Source organism: Pseudonaja textilis, chromosome Z, assembly GCF_049901715.1.
Source record: "Pseudonaja textilis isolate UNSWEBS1 chromosome Z, rPseTex1.2, whole genome shotgun sequence".
NCBI classification, from domain to species: domain Eukaryota; kingdom Metazoa; phylum Chordata; class Lepidosauria; order Squamata; family Elapidae; genus Pseudonaja; species Pseudonaja textilis.
Window position 1 is genome coordinate 15,897,100 of NC_142008.1, and position 21,757 is coordinate 15,918,856.

At 35.6% G+C, this 21,757-nt stretch overlaps 1 protein-coding gene across 22 annotated transcripts in view; it reads left to right on the plus strand.

The window, feature by feature from the left end:
- The window catches only part of PARD3 (par-3 family cell polarity regulator), a 612,541-nt gene that overhangs the window by 419,216 nt on the left and 171,568 nt on the right, over positions 1 to 21,757 (plus strand). For all 22 annotated transcript variants that reach the window (XM_087915556.1, XM_026710113.2, XM_087915560.1 and 19 more), the window contains 2 exons: positions 2,722 to 2,949; positions 6,708 to 6,924. In XM_087915556.1, coding sequence (XP_087771682.1) covers positions 2,722 to 2,949; positions 6,708 to 6,924 — 445 coding nt within the window. The remainder of the gene's footprint in view (positions 1 to 2,721; positions 2,950 to 6,707; positions 6,925 to 21,757) is intronic.

Sequence of the window (21,757 nt, forward strand, 5' to 3'; positions counted from 1 at the left end):
TTTCTCACAATAGTCCGTACTGGTAGCAGGAAATAGTTTCCCTTGTGAACATGAAAAGGTACCTAGTATAACTACCATTTATAAAAAGAGTAAGGAACTATTGAGTAATTTTTAAAAAAAGATTGTTCGTTATAGAAACTCCGATGCATGGACTAAGGAAGCTTAACTTTATCAGATAAAAAAAGAAAGCTTTTCTCTCTTACATTCATTCCAGACCAAATTTAACCAACCAACCTACCTACCTTCCTTCCTTCCTTCCTTCCTTCCTTCTTTCCTTCACTCACTCACTCACTCACTCAATTTTTTTTTGCTATTTCCCAAATTGCATTTTAATAATCAGAATTTAGAAAATAATACTGTGAGTGATTGTATTAAAATTAATTTAATAAGACCTTTATTGAGTGCCAAATGTATATGGCAAATATAAAATACAAATAGCTTTCCGTACCCACTGACAATAGTGTACTTCCCTAGGGCAAATGCACAAGACTTAACTACGAATATTTTTCAAACCTAACCTAAAGTTTATTTACACAGCTGGAAAGCACTGAACCTTCCTTTCCTTTCTTCCTCATTCCACACTTGACCCCCTGCCTCTACTTATTTTCAGGCCTTTCTGCTTCCTAAAATATTGAGAATCTCTGAGATCGGACCTCTGAGGTAGAAGTATGAATTATGTGACTTCATATTGATTATGACTTTATAGATTCCTTGCTTCCGTTGTTTACAAAATCTGCCTTTTTGTTCATCCTAATACTCAAGGGTGAATTCTATTAAAAACAAACACAGCTATTTGAAATATATAATTAATAATAAAGTTAATTAACTATTAAAAGCCTAGAAAAAGAAATTAGCTTTTTTCATGTTTTCTAAATGGTAAGAAAGTTAAGAGTTAAACTCAATTTCTGAAGCAGTGCATTCAGCATCCCTGAAGTTGTCTATACTAAAGACAATCCTTTCATGAGGGACACATATATGAGTTTTTGTCATTAGAGATATATTCAGACAAATGTGCAGATTCTTATAGATTTAAACACTGAGATAGATTTAAAATGGGAAAGACAGGCTTTTAATAAAGGCCTGAAACATTGTTAGATTCAATAGTAAAACTCAATAGTAATACCACCAATTGTCCTTGATTACTAGCATTGCAGATCCTTTAAAATACTCATCAGGTGATCCCTGTAACTTCTAATGGCTATCAGCCCATTTTGCGTTCATTTCAATTTTTATACAACTCTCAAGGATAGTCCTATATCATTAGTGAAGTAATAATTAAGATGAAATGCAGTCTTGGCATGGACAACAAATCATAACAGTGCAAAAGTTTTCCTCGCTGTAGCTACCATCTCTAAATCCAGAAGGATGAAGGAGTGTCCCCAAAATGTAGACTGATTCTTTTATAGGAGTTTAAACTGAATCTCATCTCCAGGTTCATATTTCTAACTTATCAATAGCATCCATTTTGTCTGGTTTGCCTTTCAATTTGTTTTGCTGTAACTAGCTGATTATAGAACTTAAACAATGTATAAGGGTACTAATTACTTAGCTGAAGTTGAATGACAAGAAGCAATAGAGCTGAATGTCAGCAGCATACTGATGGAGTCCCACTCAAAACTCCAAATAATCTTTCTCAACAGGAAAGCTCTCTGTCCTGATCTATATTTTAGTTTTAATTTTCAGGTTGCTATTGATTTTAATAGCATTAGGTAGGATAACTATTGGAAGCATGATTCTGTAGGTAGGTAGGTAGAAAATTCTTAACTTTAGTTTGAAATAGGAACCTCTTAATTTGAATACTAATTGTAGTGAATGAATCTCATGGAACCCTAATTAACTATAGGATGTAACTCTTAGATCGATTTCTAGTCTTTTCTAGTGTTGATTGGATATATTATAGCTACTCTTCGGCATGCCATTTAAAAATCTATATTTGTTATTTTAATTAATAAGATTTGTGTGCATTTGTGTTATTTATTAGTTTATATTCCATATGTGTTTACTTGTGAATGTCAAAGTTTTACCAGGCTGTAGTAGTCTCTGTTAATAATCAAGATAAGGACATTTATATTAGTTCTACTTAGTCCATAATAAGTGTTGACATGAGTTTTTATGTATAATAACTATAGTGATACAGGTTAATTAATTCTGGGGGAAAATCTATGTAGACTAGCCCATGGGAAAACTGTAATATTTAAGTGCATGTTATTAAATTCTCTTCATGAAAGTGGCTAGTAAGGCAGAATTTTCCCTAGATGTTTATTTTAAGAATGCAAGCTAATTTTAGGTCAATACAATCTCTAATGATTGTCATTTCCAGTAGTTACATAGGATTGTTTTGTTCAGTTGAAAAAAAAAAAAAGAAATTAACTGGCTATGCCATTCAAATTATAATGCTGACATCTTTAATATTTGAGTTCTAATTCCCCACCTTCCTTTTTAACCACTTGGTAATTATTTTGTTCTCATTAAGTTGATTGAAACCATAGTGATGAGTTTTCTTTCCCATCATTTTGAAAAGTGGGATGTTGCTAACCTTATCAAATTTGTACAGTATGACTTGACAGTCATTGGTTAAACCTATAAAACTGCCTAGAATTGCCTAGAGATGATAGAGATAACATGAGTAATATTGGAAGTATTCTCTGTAGACTATTGTGGATGTGAATAATGGCCTTCTTGTGAATTCTAATTAACTTTTTTTAAAACAAAACTATTAAGGTTCTCCAACCAGAGATGTGGGCCCTTGGTTAGGCCTGAAGAAATCCAGCTCTTTAGAAAGTTTGCAGACAGCAGTTGCTGAAGTGACATTGAATAGTGACATTCCCTTCCATCGTCCACGACCACGAATAATCCGAGGACGAGGATGCAATGAAAGTTTCAGGGCAGCAATAGATAAATCATATGATAAACCTGTTGCTGATGAGGATGATGAAGGCATGGAAACCTGTGAGTAAATTGTGTAGAATTCATTTCTTTAAATTCTTTAAAGTGTTCTATAATTTTGGATTAAATTCTGTTGGAAAACCCAATAGATGATTTAGGTTTCATAATAGAATTGTAGACTTCAAATCACAGGACATATTTGTTATATTCAGTTTGGCTTTGATAAAAAGCACATAAAATTATACACATATATATACACACACACACACACATATATATACACATATAATATATACACACACACACACAATATACACATAGACACACACATACACATAGACATGTACACATGCACACTTTACATATTTTATACATAAAATTCTAGGTAGCACACATCATGAATGACTCAATTCATGGGACAGATGCCAAGAAGAGCACCAAGTAATATCAGAAAACTAGAAATGACTAGAAATGTTTTGGCTTTTTTACATAGTTCCCTAAGTATTTATATGTATAAGAATATAGCACAGTCCTTTAGATCCAAGTTGGAGTATAACGTAATAGTCACACTGAAGTGCATTTCACAATGTTCATTATGGGCTGAGCATCAGAGAGTTAGTTAAAAGGTTGATTGAGACATCACTAGTTAAATTACATTCAATATTTTTTTTATTTTTTCCTAAGCCTATGTGCTTTGTATGTGTGTATGTGTGTAAAATAATAATTTAAAAATCTTCCTTCTATCATTGTGAAACCAGTGCAATGCATCACTGGAAAATTACTGGTTTTAGAAGCCTGAATATTTCTCTTTGCCAGCCAACTGACATTTTTCTGTTTTGTTTTGTTTTGTTTTGAAGAAAGAGTTACAATGAATTGTTTATAAAGAAATCTTTATGATGTCATATTGGGAGTTCTAAAATTATAGCATGGAACATGTGATAAAGGAGTACACTGACTTTGCAAACATAATATAATCACTCCCTTTAGAAGAATAAGCTATTCATACTCTTAAACAATGTATAAAAGATAAGTTTGGCGGGAGTTACATATAGATTTTAAGAGCTATAATCAGAAAGTCAGAGATGACTGCTTGGGATATTCCAATCATATGAATCACAGTGCTTGTTTTCAAACTCTTGAAAAGGATGACAAGAAACAGATCTCATTTTTAGTGGGTGTAGTCAGAAGCAAGCCATTTGAATCTGAATAAATTGGCAAAGCTTTCTTATCTTTCTTAATTGCTGGAGCTTGGGCTGATATTAAGTAATACAATAAGCCGTCTAGACACTCAACTATGAAACAGTTTCATATTCAATAATTATGTTTTCTTCTTTGCATTTTGCTTGCTTTATGGAGTAATTAGGAAAATAGCTTCAGAAAATTCAGCCCATGGTCCTATTCAATAGAAATTATGGGCACATTTGCATCATCTTCAAAAGGGCAAGCTGATTTAATATTCTATCTGCAGTTATATGTGAGTCTATTAACCAGGGTTATTTTTATACTTTTATTTTTATTTAAAATAAAGGTGTGTTATTTGAAAACAGTTGCTTGTGAATGAAGAAATAATTATTGAAGTTACATAATTAATTTTCAATATAGCATTAGTAAAAGATACCAAGCACAGTACAAGGAGATATTTTCATGATATAAAAGAAGTATTATTTTTTGAGCTTAATGCCAAAACATCAGCTTTGTTAATATTTATAAATGTTAAAAAAAGAAGAAAAAGCGAAAAAGCTCATCCTCTGATTAGGAACAGATTTACTGAACATAGCTGGCTTATACTGACTCATACATTGTGCTATAGGGCTTTCTATTCAGTATATGTAGCATGCTTTCATTTATCCATGCGTCACTTTCTCACGACATGTAAGAATTGCCTGTAATTTTCAATTTTTTATTTTAAAGTGTGTGGTTTTTTTTGTGTGTGTATGCAAAGACATTGAAAATTCACACACACACACACACACACACACACACACTCAAATATGCATATTCTCATTATCCTTCTGGCTCTCTCTGTAGCTTTTGTTCCCATTAACAATGTTGTCTTTTGGGACTATTGAAAGGGTTTGTGGGTCAGAGGCAGTAGTTCTACTCAGTAGTGCGATATAACTGGTATAACAACCGGTTCAGTGAGCATGCGCGCTCCGCATTTTAAAAAGCCCATTTTTAGCTCTAATACGTACTTTCTACTGCAGCCCCTGTGAATAAAACAGCTGAGGCATGGCAAACATCTCTGCCTCGTGGATCAGCTGTGCTGTAAAAAAATGAAATAAAGGACAGGAAAGAGCAGGGGCAGGTGGGCGGGGCCAAATGCTCACTGGAACTACCAGTTTGCCTGAACTGGTCCAAACCGGTAGCATCCCATCCCTGGTTCTATTCCTAAGTAAGCAGTTCAGTTATGTGTTCATGGGGAACACTCAGGAAAAGCCTGGTGAATGACTGAATGGGACAGAGCAGGTTCAGATTGAATCTCAGCAAGACATAAGTAGCGTCTGGTTGAAAGGTAGTTGCAACTTCATCTCTGGGTGCAGCTGCATTTCTTTGAAGGAGCTATTATACAATGTGGAGATACTTCGGGACTCACCTGGTCAGTGGTGGGTTTCAAAAAGTTTTCCTACCAATTTGGGGTGAGTGCGGCTTTGTGTGCGCACGCACAGTGTTTGCAACTCACCTTTTGCTGCAAGCCCTGTATGTAAAACAGCTGACGTGGGGCAATCAGCTGTGCTGTGTGGAGCAGCTGAGGTTGAAAAGCAAGAAATAAAGGTCAATATAGAGCCAGGGTGAGTGGGAGGACCCAGCAGCAGATTGTCAGAGCAAACTGGCTCGCTAACAGATGATCGTCAGAGCTACCGGTTTAGCCGAACCAGGCTGAACCAGTAGAATACCACCACTGCACCTGGTAGAACCCACAGGATAGAGCTGTGACCAAGAAGGCTTTTGACCAGCATTGGTTGGTTTCCAATTGTGAGTTTTCTGACTCCTGCAATTTCCCCAAATGAATCTGCCCTTGAATATGACTTGAAAGCTATACCTGCTACATACTCTTTTACCTGACTGCTGATTGATGTTAACTAATGAGATCTATATCACAAGGATTTCTGTTGTTGCCCAATTAAGTTCCAATCCCAATTCAAAGTGATTATTATTTACAAAAAAACTTTATGGCATGAGTTCTTGCTATCTTTGGAATTATTATAAGTAAAATCTACCCACCTAAGACATGCAAGGCATGCAGTTGGTTTCAAAATCCCGTAAATTAAAAGGAAAGCAGTAGAGAGAAGGATCTGGGTCATAGCCTCTTGTTTTCGAAAAGTTGCCCCTTAATCAATAGAATGGTTTTAGCCCGTTATCACTTAAAAATAGTCAAGATCAAATTTAACATAGGGTTGTTGTTGTTTTTTGAGTGAAGCACTTACTGGATTTAGTGGGGGAATGGCCTACTGTGGGTATCATGAACCATGAGTTGGTGTTACCATATCATTCAGCTGGTTTTATTGGTGTTAGCTTGTTGTAGAAATTTAAGTCACTTAGCATGCATTGAGTAAGCAGAATATGTATATTGTAAATAAAGAACTAACATTATACCCGGTATAACAAGTGAAATCAAGTATGGAATTAAACCACAGTTTGAGAGCAAAAAATTGTCTATTAATGGGTAGTTTCTCTGTTGTCTAAATCTAACGAAGTTGCATTTGCAAAAATAAGTGGAGCTGGTGGGGTACAAAACAACTTATCGTTCTTGTGTTTGAAACTTTTTGAAAACATCCTGTTCTTTCCTTCCATCCCCTGATAAAATTTCCTTACTCTTTTAGTGGAAGAAGACACAGAAGAAAGTTCACGATCCGGTAGAGAATCGGTGTCCACCTCTAGTGACCAACCATCCCATTCTCTAGAAAGACAGATGAATGGCAGTCAAGAGAAAGGGGACCGGAAAAAAATTGGGAAGGAGAAGAAAAAAGATCGAGATAAAGAGAAGGATAAAATCAAAGCCAAGAAAGGAATGCTCAAAGGTCTCGGGGACATGTTCAGGTAGGAATTGCGGACAAGCTTAAATGTTTGTGTCTCATCTTGCTTTGCTATTCATCATAACATCATTTATGGCTCACTATCCATTCCCAAAACACAAATCCTGTGGATATAGTTAAAATATGTTACTGAATGTTTTGTCAATCATTTATTTTTATTGCAGCCTTGCACATATTCTAACAGACCCATTCTGTTTCAGAGATTAGCACATCTGGATGAGGGATAATATTCTCGCAAAGCAAAGGAATCCCATACTAACATGGTTTCTTCAAAGGAGACAAGGGAAGGGAAAGAATGACTTGAGGCATAAATAGTAAACTGGGTTTTGTACACAATGAGATAATAATAGAGTAGAATTCTTTATTAATCAAGTATGATTAGACACAAAAGAATTTGTTTCCAATGCGTAAGGTCTCAATGTACATGCAACAATATCAATATCATTAACATAGTCTTTGTAAAATACATTCTTCATAAAACATTAGATAACAACACTTAGTGATAGTCATGAATACTAAATAATGCATGTTCCGTCATATTAGTATCATCTTGGTTTATAACAGACATAATTGAATGATAATCCTACATATTTTGTACATTTATGATAATGTATTACTAAAATTATACTATGGCCCAGTTCATATCTCCATAAACTTGAAATATTACTATGGAAAATATGCTTCATATACTATACTGAGATTTCTTGTGAAGTTTGGGCAACATATGCTATTATTTCATTTCTGAACAAAATTTCCTAACTGCCAAACAAGAATTTGTTTGTTATTTGCATGTGTTTATTAATTTAGCAAAATAGATTCAGGCATAATTCTTTAAGTATAGTTTTATAGTTGTTAATGAATGATAAATTGGTTATTTGAAATGTGAGCATATCCTCTGATCAAGTTCTCTTGAAGACAACATTTACCTTGGGTACATTTCAGTTTTCTAAAACTGTTTTGGTCTGTATTCCTCCCTGATTTAATACTGCACTTTCTATGGGTGGCAATGAAATATAACCTGTGGGGAACACAAATCAGCCAAATAAATATTGGAAAATGGAAATTAGAGTATACAGGTTACTTAGGGGCCGTAGTGGCTTAGTGGCTAAGACGCTGAGCTTGATGATCAGAAAGGTCGGCAGTTTGGTGCTGCGTAACAGAGTGAGCTCCCGTTACTTGTCCTAGCTTCTGCACACCTAGCAGTTTAAATGCATGTAAAAATGCAAGTAGAAAAATAGGGACCACTTTGCTGGGAAGGTAACAGTGTTCTGTGAGCCTTTGGCATTTAGTCATACTGGCCGCATGACCATGGACACGTCTTCAGACAGTGCTGACTCTTCAGCTTTGTTACAGAGATGAGCACCACCCCCTAGAGCCGGAATCGACTAGCAGGTATGTGTGAGGGGAACCTTTAGTAGGGATGACTTCTCCCAAGTTACATCAGACTACCCCATTAGATCTGCCATAGAAGGCATGCTGCAAATATCTCCAACTATGGACCCCCATTTTATGGAGACTAGGAGACATGCTTTCTCTATTGTGGTGCCCACTTTATGGAGCATTATTTCCCCTAAAATTACATTAGTTCCAATGTTCCAGTCCTCAAGATCTGGTTATGTTATCAGGCCTGGGACTCCCAAAGAATCAGAGACATAATTAGATGGCTATTCCTGAGTTGGCTATTTTTATTCACTCTTCATCTAGAGTTTTTATCTTTCTTTTTATAATATTTAAAATAAGTTTTTATAATTTTTTTTGATTGTGGTGTTCTTACCACAACATTTGTCGTGCACTGCCCAGAGTTGCCTTTGGTGAGATGGACAGCTATATAAACTAGATAAAATAAGATAAAATTTTCTCATCAACAAGACATACAAATTCATGCTGGCCCACTACACTTAGTCTCATTTGTATGTTTCCAGTGAGCTAAACGTTATCACAATATCCCTAGATATATAGCAACAAGGACAAAATAACTTTCTGAGTAGGATAATACTTTGCTTTGTAAGTATCAGGTTTCCTTCCAAAACAATAAGCAGGAAGATGTAAGCAGCAGGTTCTATCTGAATCAAATGACAAAGTTTTATTTTTTTTAGCTTCAGTTTATATATTGTGTAGGAAATGCTGTAATCTTTCATTCTTGGTTGCTGTTGAAACATGTCATATGAAATACTGTAAAAAAATATTTCTCTAATTTGATGTTCAAAATGTTTCTTTTTTTTGTTTACATTTCCCTGTTCTGTTTCTTTGTTATAAACCTGTAAAAGACTGAATTATTTATTTATTTATTTGAAATACTGCTTTTTCTCATAGTATTGATACCATACATAAGAAGAATGATCCTGTTAATGATAATCAGAGGAATGTAGGATTTAGTACTCTCCCCCACCCCCATTTCTTACACCGGCACACGCACACACACACACACACACACACACACACACACAGAGAAAGAGAGAGAGAGAGAGAGAGAGAGATCACACAGCCTTTTCTCTGTTGTGGATTATACCGGTATTTATCAAGATCGGAATAAATTGTGCTCATTTTGAGAAAGCACAACTCCATCCAGGCTTACTTTCAATTGGAAAATCTGTCCCATGAGTCTGGAAGGGTGCTTAATGTGGGTATTTATGAAGCCCACTCTAAATTTTTTTCTTGAATCTTCAGACTCATCAAATTATATATTCAGTTGCCAAACTTTCACTAATGTATTAACCACCTTTTCATTTTTTTAGTTGCATCACTGAAGGGTATATATTAGTAATGTTGAGAAAAAGACGATGAGGAGTACTGTTGGTCAGAGAGCTGCAGCTCATTTCTCAGATGTAGATAAGAGAAAACCATAGAATTTTCTTATTTTATTTGGAGAAATATGAAACCCTGAAGAGTGTACCTGGCAAAAGTGGTACTATTGCGAGAAATCCCAGATCAGGGTCATGGAAAAAAATATTTGTGCTTAGTGTAAGGTAGTCCATTTCAGATAATTTATTTTAAAAGCTTGATAAGGGTAAAATTATTTTTGCATGCTGTATAGTATGATTTATATTTAGGAAATCTTGCATGGGCCAAATAGGAAACTTCATTTAAACTTGAAATGCTAGCTTTTTAGAAACTAATCAGTGCTCTGTGTAGGACAACATAGATCAGCAGAAGACAAGGTGATCCCTAAAAACTTTGTATGATCTGTAAATATCTCCCCCACTTTTCCTTCTCCTTTTTTGATTTTTAGGATCTCCCAGAGTAAAACATTTTAATCCTTTCTTTACAATGTGCGGATGGGGGACTACTTTAAAAGACAAAATAGGCCCTCTCCGAATTAGGTTGCTCTCTCTTTTTTCACTCCAAATTGTGAGAATTCCCCATTCACTTTAACCCTTTCTGTCTTACACATTTTTCCTTCTGTTAGAAAATAAAGGCTGTGCTATTTTCTATAACCCCTGGTCCGTGGAGGGGCACTGGAGTGCAGCACTCCAGAAACCAGTCCGTGCAAACAAGCAAAACAGGATGCAGGCAGCAAATGAAACTACTCCCCCCCCACATCTGTGGAAAAACCTTTTTCCAGGAAACCAGTTCCCCAAAATTGGGATCACTGTTCTATAGAGTCCTTGGTGTTTTCTGTTTATTAATAAAATAAAGGTATAGGTTTCCTCGAACATTGTTGTTCCCAACTCTAGGGGTGATGCTCATCTCTATTTCAAAGTCGAAGAGCCAGCGCTATCCGAAGACGTCTCTGTGGTCATGTGGCTGGCATGACTAAACACCAAAGGCACATGGAACGCTGTTACCTTCCCATCAAAGTGGTCCTTATTTTTCTACTTGCATTTTTACATGCTTTTGAACTGCTAGGTTGGCAGAAGCTAGGACAAGTAACAGGAGCTCACTCAGTTATAGGTGCTAGGGATTTGAACCACCGAACTGCAGACTGTTCTGATTGGCAAGCTCAATATCTTAGCCATTGAGCCACCATGTTTATCAATAGAAGGAGCTATAACTAAAAACCAGAGTAATTTCATGTTGGCCTCTATTGATAAAAAAGAATTGCAGTCTATATTGGGAAAAAATTACTATATTACTAAACCAAACAAAAGTACAAAATAATATTTCAAGAGAGGAAAATAGACCATGTTTACTTTAATATGTCTCAGCATGCCTAGTAAACCCAATTTTCCTCATTTCATTTAATTTAGTCTTTCAATCTTTGTCATCTTTGAAAATATAATCTGGGTCTATTTAGAATATTTGGGAACATTAATCAAACATAAGTTATTGATCTATGCTCATCTTGAAACTTTTTAATTTATCAAAGACTCATTAGAATTGATGCAGCAATATCATAAACATTCCAGGTACACAGTAAACTGGAGTAATCATACCCTAATATTTTGCCAAGTGATAAAGGTATAATTACATGTATGTAAAAATAGTTCAGCTCATAATAAACACCAGAAGACAATTATTCAGATAAAAAGATCTTTATTACTAGATATGAATATTTATATAGCCCTGATAAATGGGATGTTATAAGTGGATGAAAATAGCTTTGAGTCTATGGAAATGTAGTGAAAATGAAAATCACATTACTGACAACAATTAATAAATCAATTTCACTGAGATATTTTAAAGTGATATATTAGTGGTTGATTTTATAAGAAATGGACAAACACAAAGGATACTTTAGCAGCCTCTGAAAATTTAGTAGTACAGAATACATTGGAGATTTTTCTTATAGAAGCTAAACCAACAATTCCGTATTATCAATGTCTACATTTTAAAATAAAACTTGATGTCAATAATATAAAAGGAATGAAATATAAATGGAGCTATTTTACACTATCAAACCATTGGTCCTAGATTTTAAGAAATGTTAAGAGTGGTGTTCTGACCCAAACCTTGTTCCAAGGAAACAAATACAAAACAGAGGTTACAGAAAAACTTTTTAATTATCTCTTATATTCTGAACATCCACAAGGCTTGAATGCAAAAACTTCTTTGCTTCCTGCAAAGAACTTCGGTTTCTCAGCTGGCTTTAATCTCTTGAGGGAGGGGCCATTATCTTGCAACCTTACTCCCTAGTCGCACATGCTGCTGCAGCTGCTCTTTCCTTCACGCACACGCACTGGGCACAGGCCTCTCGGGAACCTTTTCATCTCTGCTGCCAGCCTCCACAATCTTTGAAGGAAGCATTCCACTCCCTGATGGTCCTGGACCCATCCCTGCATCACATGCAGGCCCATCCCTCCATCTCTGCATCACACGCAGGCCTCTCATCTGAGTCCTCGCTCTCCGAGACTTCAGCCATCCATACCTGCTGCCGGCGAACCACAACAAGCGGTTACAATTTAAAACTAGATCATCAAACTTTTTGTTTTTAAATTCATGTCTATGAACTTCCTCAACAGTTGTTTAAATTCAGTAGGTCTCCAACAATAATCTATGTTGGAGACCTAATGAATTTGAAGGTACATTAGTTCATATTGTTTGGTCCGTGCTCGATGTTTCTTCCTTCTCGTTATATCTATTACTATTGAGAGCAAACAAGCTCTTTGAAGATTTAAGGATGTTTAAGGTTTAAATTTTGATTCATTGATTGATTATTTACTATTAAGTCATTTTCAAATCCTATTGGCCACATAGATAAATCAGGACAATCCATTTCTAACTTACATGTTTAGGCTTCCTTCTGGTCGCCATCTTTCTGGCTTTTCCAGAGAGGCTTTGCGATGTGTGTGAAGTAGGATTATTTGACATTTAACATTGCTTCTGTTTCTTTTGTTATTTATCTAATAATACAATCCTTTTGTATTATCTAATAATACAATTTCCTTTTGTAGCCATAAATAGCAGTGTAATGTAACAGTAACAGTAATGTTTATTCAGTCAATGACCAGCAAAATTTAGAAATAAAATCATGGAACTAAAAATGAATGAGACAAAGTATTATTTTAGAAAGGGGGTTCTATGATAAAAATATAACATACGCTACAGGTAGTCCTTGGCCTACAACCAAAATTAGGACTAGAATTTTAGTTGTTCAGTCAATTTTGAGTCATCACTTCACAAGCTTCAATTTTATGATCATTTTTAACCCTGGATGTTAAATGAATCATATAGCCAGTAAGCAGATTTGACTTCCCAATCATTTTTACTTGTTGGAAATCAGCTCAGAAAGATGCAGATTTTGATCAGATGACACAAAATGCTACACTGTCATAAATGCATGCTAAGTGCCAAGTATCTGAATTATGGTCATGTGTTTGTTGAACTGGTGCAACAGGCATAATTTTGAAGACAGGTCATAAATCATTTTTTCCAAGATTGTTGTAACTTTAGATCATCATTAAATGGTCATGTTGAGGACTGCTTTTAATATTATGTTAATTAGCTATATACATATAAATCTAAAATATTAAAAAGCATGAAATTAAAGTACATGTCAGCTAAAACAACACAACTAACACATAAACCTAAAGTGATAAAACAGAAATGGTTATTTCTATGGCCAGTGACGTCTTATTTATGTTGCAGCAACACAAAATTTATATCCCCTACACAGGTAATGAAAGATTTCAAATAATCTAGAAGATGATTTAACCTTTGTGAGAATTTACATACTACCGACCAAATGTAACCAGGCCTAATATCCCTGCACGATTTGTAGTATAATAATACAAGAGAAATCGATTCATTTTCCATGTCATCACATAGGTAGCTACTCTTGGTTAATGGGTTTTTGGAGTATCTGCCTTTCAGCAATGCAGATGAAAAGATACTATGTCTGGTTTGTGGGGGTGGAAAGGCTATTCATAACCTAGGGACAGTTAGAATGTGTGAGTATTTTTCTGGTTCCGAAGTGGCCTATTTAAAATCCAATTTCTGTCATGTTAGGACAATTTATTAATTTCAGCCTGGAGCTCCACATCCCTTGTTCTTTGAGTGAGCAGTTGTTTGTACCTTAAAGAAATTAAGAATGGTGTAGAAAACCTGCATAAAAACCTGCTAACAATAGTTAACAACAGTTCCATGGCCTGTTTCCAGGGAGAGGGAAAAGTTTCCATTGAAACTAGAGGGTTTCACATCAGCTGGAAAGGATTGGCTATTTAAACAAAAAAATTGATCATGATCTTCCAAGCTCTTACTTGAATTGTAGGCATCAAGGTTTAACCAGCCATTTACCCTTTTGTTTGGTACAATGAGGATTGATCTCAAGAATTTTGTTTGCATGGATTCCAGTTATATCTTTCTTCACATAAATTACCCCACTTGTGCATCGTATAAGATTTGGTCAGTGGGATTTAATTATCTTCTGCTTATGTAAAAGGAAAGTTCAAAAACAGCTGAAAGTTTACCTGGTGCATACTGCAGATTCCTTTAGACTAATAACCATCCCAAGGTATTTATATGTAGAAATTTCTTTGTTCCCTGTCCAGGGTTGTTGCATAGCTCTCTTAGCAAAGACCAAAATTTTAGATTTCTCAAAATTAAGAATTAGTTGATTTTGTTTGATGTACCAAAATATTGCTGGCATTGGTCTTTTCAGGACTTACAAAAATTTATGAAATTATAGCAGTAGCATCAGTGTAGAGCAGTGTAATATATTTTGTTATCTTATGTACAATTTATGTAAATTAGACTTTAGCATCCTCCATGATCTCTAAATCAATTACAAGTGCAATGACACCTGGCTACTCAACTGCTTTGAAACTCATTGAATTCAGTACTCAGTGAATTTGATACAAAAATGTTAACCTAGTACTCACGGTTTGTTTGGTGCTAGAACTTTTGGTATTGGCATTATTCCTTTTGGGGGGGAAATGTTTGTTACTCATTTTTTTTAATACTCATCATGCCTCTCAGAACTAATTAACGATGAGTACCAAAGTACTATTGTATAGTTTTATATAACCTTATTTTATAATACCCCTACCTTCGTATGGTTTATTATCATATGTGTATATTATTGGACAATTAGACCACTTGCCTGCTTAAAAAAATAACAATAGTTTTTTGCAAAAGTTTTGCAGTTATATAATACACATATTTAAAGATGTGACTCCTATTAATTGAAATACAGACTTTCTTGTTTCATCTTTGGATCTGCTATATATCTGAGTACAGATGGCAAGCCAACCTATTGGAAACCAATGCAAATTAAATATTCTCTGATTACCATTAAATTGAATTCTTCAATTGCATTTGGAATGATTACTGAGAGTGTAGTTGTGCTCTTTCATCCACTTCTGCAAAAGGAAATAGATAATTTAGTTTAAAAACCCTATTTAGCTGAAATCAGATAAACCGTTGTCTCTTCTTACACAGCTACTCTGAAAGTGCACAGAACATGTCCAGTTTCATAAACATTATTTGAGCTTTGACTTGTGTGTGCGTCCCACATTAGCCACCTGAGACGTCTGACTAGATGTTTGGGAAAACAACAAACGCAGATTGTTCTGCACGTATTGTAGTTCTCAATTTTTGTCTGCCCAATGCTTTTTAATTTACTGTGCCTTATTATGCCTATCCTATCCTATTATGAGGATAATTCAGAGTCTACTGAAAAGCAGGTGGCTTTTTCATTACATATTGGTAGAGGAATATGTACAGAAGGTAATAATTATATACAGAAGTTAATAATTTCCACTGTTTATATATTAATTCATAACTCCTACAACTGCATTTCAGATGCTATATAACATATACTGTACTTTTTATTGTATTCTCCAATTGTAATTATATTCTCTAAGTGCTCAGCACTGAAACAAAGAATTAATGCTTTTAATTGTGCTTTCGATTTATGTGATGATTGTATCTATATAATGTTGTTCTTCTGCTAATAATTTTGAGGGGCTTCCTCCCCTTGGGTAACTAAGAAAGGTGCATTACAACATCTTAGCTATTGTATGGGTGCTCTGAAATGTTTTCACAAGAAAAGTTAAGCAACACCCTTCCTGACATCAAACAGAGAAAATTGCAGCTTCTCTGGGTCCCTAATACAAAGAGCTATAAATAGTATAGATGGTTAGGGTAAAAAAGTCCAATCAGGTGCTTTTTCTAATGAGAAGCATGTATTCCACATGGAATTGTCTTGTATACCTAGCATAAATAAATAATTGATTCAGTTATTTAATGATAGTTCCAGGTTACCCAGATCATTTTCAGCCGGACAGAAACCTATTGTCACATTATCAAATTATAATTTCTGTATCTTTCAAACCAGGTGGCTTGCTACTTAATCAAATCCCCATTCTATCATTTTCTTTACTGATCATTTTATTTATTTATTTATTTATTTATTTATTTATTTATTTATTTATTTATTTATTTATTTATTTATTTATTTGATTTGATTTGATTTGATTTGATTTGTCAATTGCTTACAAGATAATAGATATAAGTATAAACATGAGTAGTAATACAGGAAATAGGTACAAATAAATGGGGACAATAGGACAGGGACAGTAGGCACGATGGTACACTTATGAATGCCCCTTACAAACCTCTTAGGAATGTGGTGAGGTCAATAGTGGTTAATTTGAGGTTAAAGGAATGGGGGTTAGAGGATGTAACAACAGAGTCAGGTAGTGCATTCCAGGCATTGACCACTCTGTTGCTGAAGTCGTACTTTCTGCAATCAAGTTTGAAGCGGTTTACATTGAGTTTGTATCTGTTGTGTGCTCTTGTATGGTGGTTGAAGCTGAAGTAGTTATTGACTTGTAGGACATTGTAGCAGATAATTTTATGTGCTATGCTTAAGTCTAACCACAGGCGGCATAGTTCAAGGTTGTCCAAGCCCAGAATCTCAAGCCTGGTGATATAGGATATTCTGTTGCAAGCAGGGGAGTATAAGTACTCTTCTCGTGAAATACTTCTGGACTCGTTCGATTGTATTAATGTCTGATATGCAGTGCAGATTCCAGACTGATGAGCTGTATTTGAGTACTGGCAAAAGTTTTGTATGCTCTAGTTAGCAATTCGATATTTCTGGAGGAGAAGCTTCATAAGATTAGATTTACAACTCTTAATGCCTCTTTGGCAATGCTGTTACAGTGAGGTCTGGCGCTTAGGTCATTTGATATGAGATCTCCAAGGTCCTTGCAGGATAGTTTTTTTCCTGAGACCAAATTGTTTTTTGGAGAGTAGGTTGTTTGACTCTGTGGAGGGTGGTGAATTGGTTAATGATTGATTCCATGACTTTGCACATGATGCAACACAGTGAGATTGGTGTGTAGTTTTCAACCAGGCCAGGGTCACCTTTTTTGAAGATAGGGATGACCATAGCTAAGGACCATAGGTTTGGTAAGGAGCTGGTTCTGAATGATATCTCATATATAATGCTTAGGGGTTCCACTATGGCAGAAGAGAGATTTTTTAAGAAGTATCCACATAATCCATTGGGGCCAATAGATAGGGATGGTTTAGGTTTCATAGTATCTTTTCTAAGTTATCTTCTGTAAAGTCAATATGTTGTAAGTCATTACAGTTAGTTGTGGTACGACTAGGAAATGTGGGGCATGAACCATTGCTGTTTACAAAGACTGAATTGAAGAATTTGTTGAAGAGATCAGCCTTAACAGCTTCATCGTTGCAGTCTTACCCATTTGGTCCTTTTAGGGGTGGAATGGTTCTTGATTCTTTAAGTTTGATGTTAACAAAACTGTAGAAGGCGCAGGTGGATTTTGTATGTAGGAGATTTTCCTCCTGCTTGCAGTGATAATTTGTGCATTCTGTCTATCTGTCGGCATAGGGTGTTGTATTGGTTTTTAAAGTTTGCTACATAGCTAGTTTTGTTTTTACACCATAGTGACCTTTTTTATTGAAGTTTTCTTATTGTTATGGGTAATTTGTTTTTGTTTTTTTGTTTTGGGGTACATATAGTTTAATGACTTTTTCAAGTTCAAACAAGAATGCATTATAATGGTCTTCTGTAGTATTACAGCTATAGAACAGAATGTGCCAGATGAGGTTCTTGTGGTTGGTGTTGCTTTTGGCAAGTGAATTTATAGTATAAATGAATTTACATTTGCTTGATTCATTTTTGCAAATGATCCTGCAGAAGCGTGGGGTCACCGAGCCATCACTCTTGGTCGATGCGGAAAATGTCAAGTATTTCATCAGGGGAGATGGTTGATCCTTGATAGTCACTGATGATGTTGCAGACAATTGTGATGTCATCATTGTCACTGATGTCCTTTAGACCAAATAAGATGGCGTTTGGATGCTTCCGTTTGTGCTCGACAGCTTCTCTGATGAGGATTGGGATATCATTATTTGTTGGATTTATGTTTTTTGTGGGTTGGGTTGCGGTTGTTGGGTAGAGATGTGGTTAGTAGCTATTGGATGTTAGGGTATTGTGTTGTGTCTTTTTTTTTCAAGGTTAGTTAATCTTTTAAAGTATCCAGGGATGCTACTATGGTGTCAAGGGATGTTATTTGTGTTTCTATGGTATCAACTCTTTCAGACAGGGCAATATATTTGTCAAGTTTGGGTCTGCATGATGGGCAGAAATATTGAAATGCATGGTTGGATCTAAAAGATGCATGGAAATATATGGTTGGATCTAAAAGAATCTAAAAGGTGATAAGCTCTCCAGGAGCAAGAATCTCCTTGTTGGCACTGTCTACCCTATATCAAACTTGGGAGAGAGGGAGGAAGGAAGGATTCTACCAGCCATCTTCCCATGAATAAATCAAATTGAGAAGCCTTCAGAAAGTCAGAAGTCTTTCCTGCTACCACTGCTTTGGTCTATCTCAGGGGTGTCAAACTCAAGGCCCATCGGCTGGATCTGGCCCACGGGATGCTTACATCTGGCCCATAGGGCCACCCTGGAAACAGCAAAGGACTGGCCTATGATTCCTCTGCCAGCAAAAACAAAGCCCAAGATACCCACATGCTTCCCCCCTGGCTCACGATTTTGGCCAGCCACTAGCCTTCTGCTAGTGAAAATAGCCCTCAGGCCCATCCAGGCCCCCTGAGGTCAAACACAACCCTGATGACTCAGTGAAATCGAGTTTGACACCCCTGGTCCATCTATTTCTTCGTTTAGGTAAGGAAATACCTCTGATGATGACATAACAAGGCATGGGTTGTCTAGAACAGGGGGTAGGATCTGGCCTGGAGTGTGCTTTGGTCTGGCCCACGATACTGCCCTGGAAACAGCGAAGGATCAGTCCATGGTGCCTTTGCCAACAAAAATGGAACTGAGGGAGGTCACACAAGGCCTGTTCAGGTTCCGTTTTTGGCTGCGACAGCCTCCTGCAGCCCTTTGCTAATGAAAATGGAGCTTGGGGTGCTGCATGTGGCCTCACATGGTTCCATTTTTTTGCCGTGATGGCCTCCTATAGCCCTCTGCAAAAACAGAACCCGGGGAGATTGCATACTCCATTTTCACTGGCAGAGTGCTACAGGAGGCCATTGCAGTCAAAAACTGAGCCTCCAAGAGTGACATCAATCTGGCCATGCCTCCTGGATACACTCCTGGCCATGCCCCCTGGGCCCCGAGATCAAACATAACCCTGGTGCAGCTCACAATGAAATCGAGTTTGACACCCCTAGAAGATTATAGAAGGAAAAAAAATCAAATAAATAAATCCTGGAGACCATATGGATATGTCCTTTTAGTTTTCTTGCCATACAATAAATGTAATTTGCAGCTATCTTTCTGTAATGATTTTGGATTTCCCAGTCTAATTTACAGACCTGGGTTACCATTTTGGTGTTCCCCATACAAGTATTTTATTTTAATTTTGTTTTGGCTTATTTTAATTCATTTTTTGCTCATTTCAGAAAACATCAAGTATTGCACCTAGTTATGAGTAAATTCTCTAAGGTAACTGTTGTTGACTAAGTATGAATTATGGCTTTTAAATGAAATATTATTTTAAACATTTGTGAATTTCCCATTTTATCAAGAATCAGCAGGTCTACTAACTTCTTCCAGCTGGGTTTTTCCTAGAATAAATATTGGACGTTGATAACCTCTGGGGTGTAAGGTATGGGATTTATTTTAATATGAAACAAGATCATCATTTTGTTTTGTTTTTTTAATGCACCAAAATAAATGTCAGACTGACCTACTACTGAAGACAAGTATCCGTGGCTCCTGATAACATATTCTCTCAATGTTCTTCTTTGCTTGTCAATGAGTTAAAGTTAAAAACCTCTGACATCAACAGCACAATATCTGCCAAGCAAACCCAGAGAGCTTTCTACTATGACAGCTGAGCTGTCTAAGACCCTTCCTGATGTTTTATAACGTTTCTCTTCCAGGCCTGCAATCTGAATATAAAATGCAAGTGTCAGGCATGACACCTGCTTTATAATCTCTGTAAAGCAAACCTTTTCATAAAAATGTGTTGACAGTTCAGCGATTCAAAGTCAATTTCAATTCAAGCCCATGTTCAAGATGGGTTTTTCCCCGTCTCATCTGCAACTCATGTGAAAATTGAAGGCTGGTGATTATTCATCCTATAGCAAAGCATGGTAAATAAATATATTTTAAGTATGGAAGAATGAAAAAAAACCCATTAATATCATTCTTTTCAGTATGTATTGAAAACTTTTCTTTTGAGATTTAATTTGTGACATTGGCAGAGATCGAATATCCACAGTGGTTAGTATAATCTTTTAGAGTAGTTTTGTAAGGTTTTGTTTTGCTTTATTAACATTTAAATATTTTTGAAATAGCCTTTCTGGGCTTAATATTCCCAGAACTATATACAATTTTGTAGGAGGAGAGATCTGTCTATATATGTGAACATACATATTGCTCCCACTGTAAATAAAGTAAGGTTGAGTTTATCAAATGGCATATACTTGAATGAGTGGCTTTTTATTTTGAGATGTGCTTTTCAATCCATGAACATAATTATATTATATTGGAATGCTAATGCTTGTAGAAAGAAAGTTTATTAGAATTCCAGTTTCCCCCCTATAAGAAACAGCTACAAAACAGCTTCCTGGTCCTAACCATATTTTCTGTAAACCAAATTGGACAAAGTTTAAAAACCTCACTGATCTAAAATTCTGTCTACAGTCTAAAATCTTGGAAAATCAGATATCTCCATGAATGGAAAATACCAGACTACAGCCAAAGTTAATTCTTTTAAGGTTATTCAAACAGTTTAGATCTTTTCATTTTCAATGAAAAGTATTCAATGAATACTTCAGCTTCAGTGATAACAACACAAGAGCAAACAATAGATACAAACTCAAGGTTAATTGCACCAAAATTGATTTCAGGAAATACGACTTCATCAACAGAGTGGTCAATGTCTGGAATACTCTACCTGACTGTGGTTTCTTCCCCAAACCCCAAAAACTTTAACCTTAGACTGTCTACTATTGACCTCCCCGCTTTCCTAAGAGGTCTGTAGGAAAATGTGCCTACTATCCTTGTCCTATTGTTTCTTTTATTTTTTTATTTTTCTTATATGTATCCATGTATTCATAACTTTGTTTTTACTTATACCTATTATCTTGCAAACAATTGACAAAAATAAATAAATAAATAGAAAATAAAATAAATAAATAAGTTTTGCCAACATTCTCATGACAACTTACAAACCCAGATAAAATTGACCATGATGAAGACAACACATAAAATGATTAATACTAAAAGGCAAACTAAAATTGGAATAAAATATAAAAGCTGTTACCAAATGTAAAAGTGAAAAGAATCTCTAGTATTGTCCATGACTACTTAAATTGAAATGTTTTTGAGTTCCCAATTATTATGTGCAATGATTTTAGAGCCAGGCATATATCTGAATATGGGTTGTAATGCTAGAAAATATAGACCCATATTGGCAGGAGAGGAAATAGAGTTGCAAAATGAACTTCCT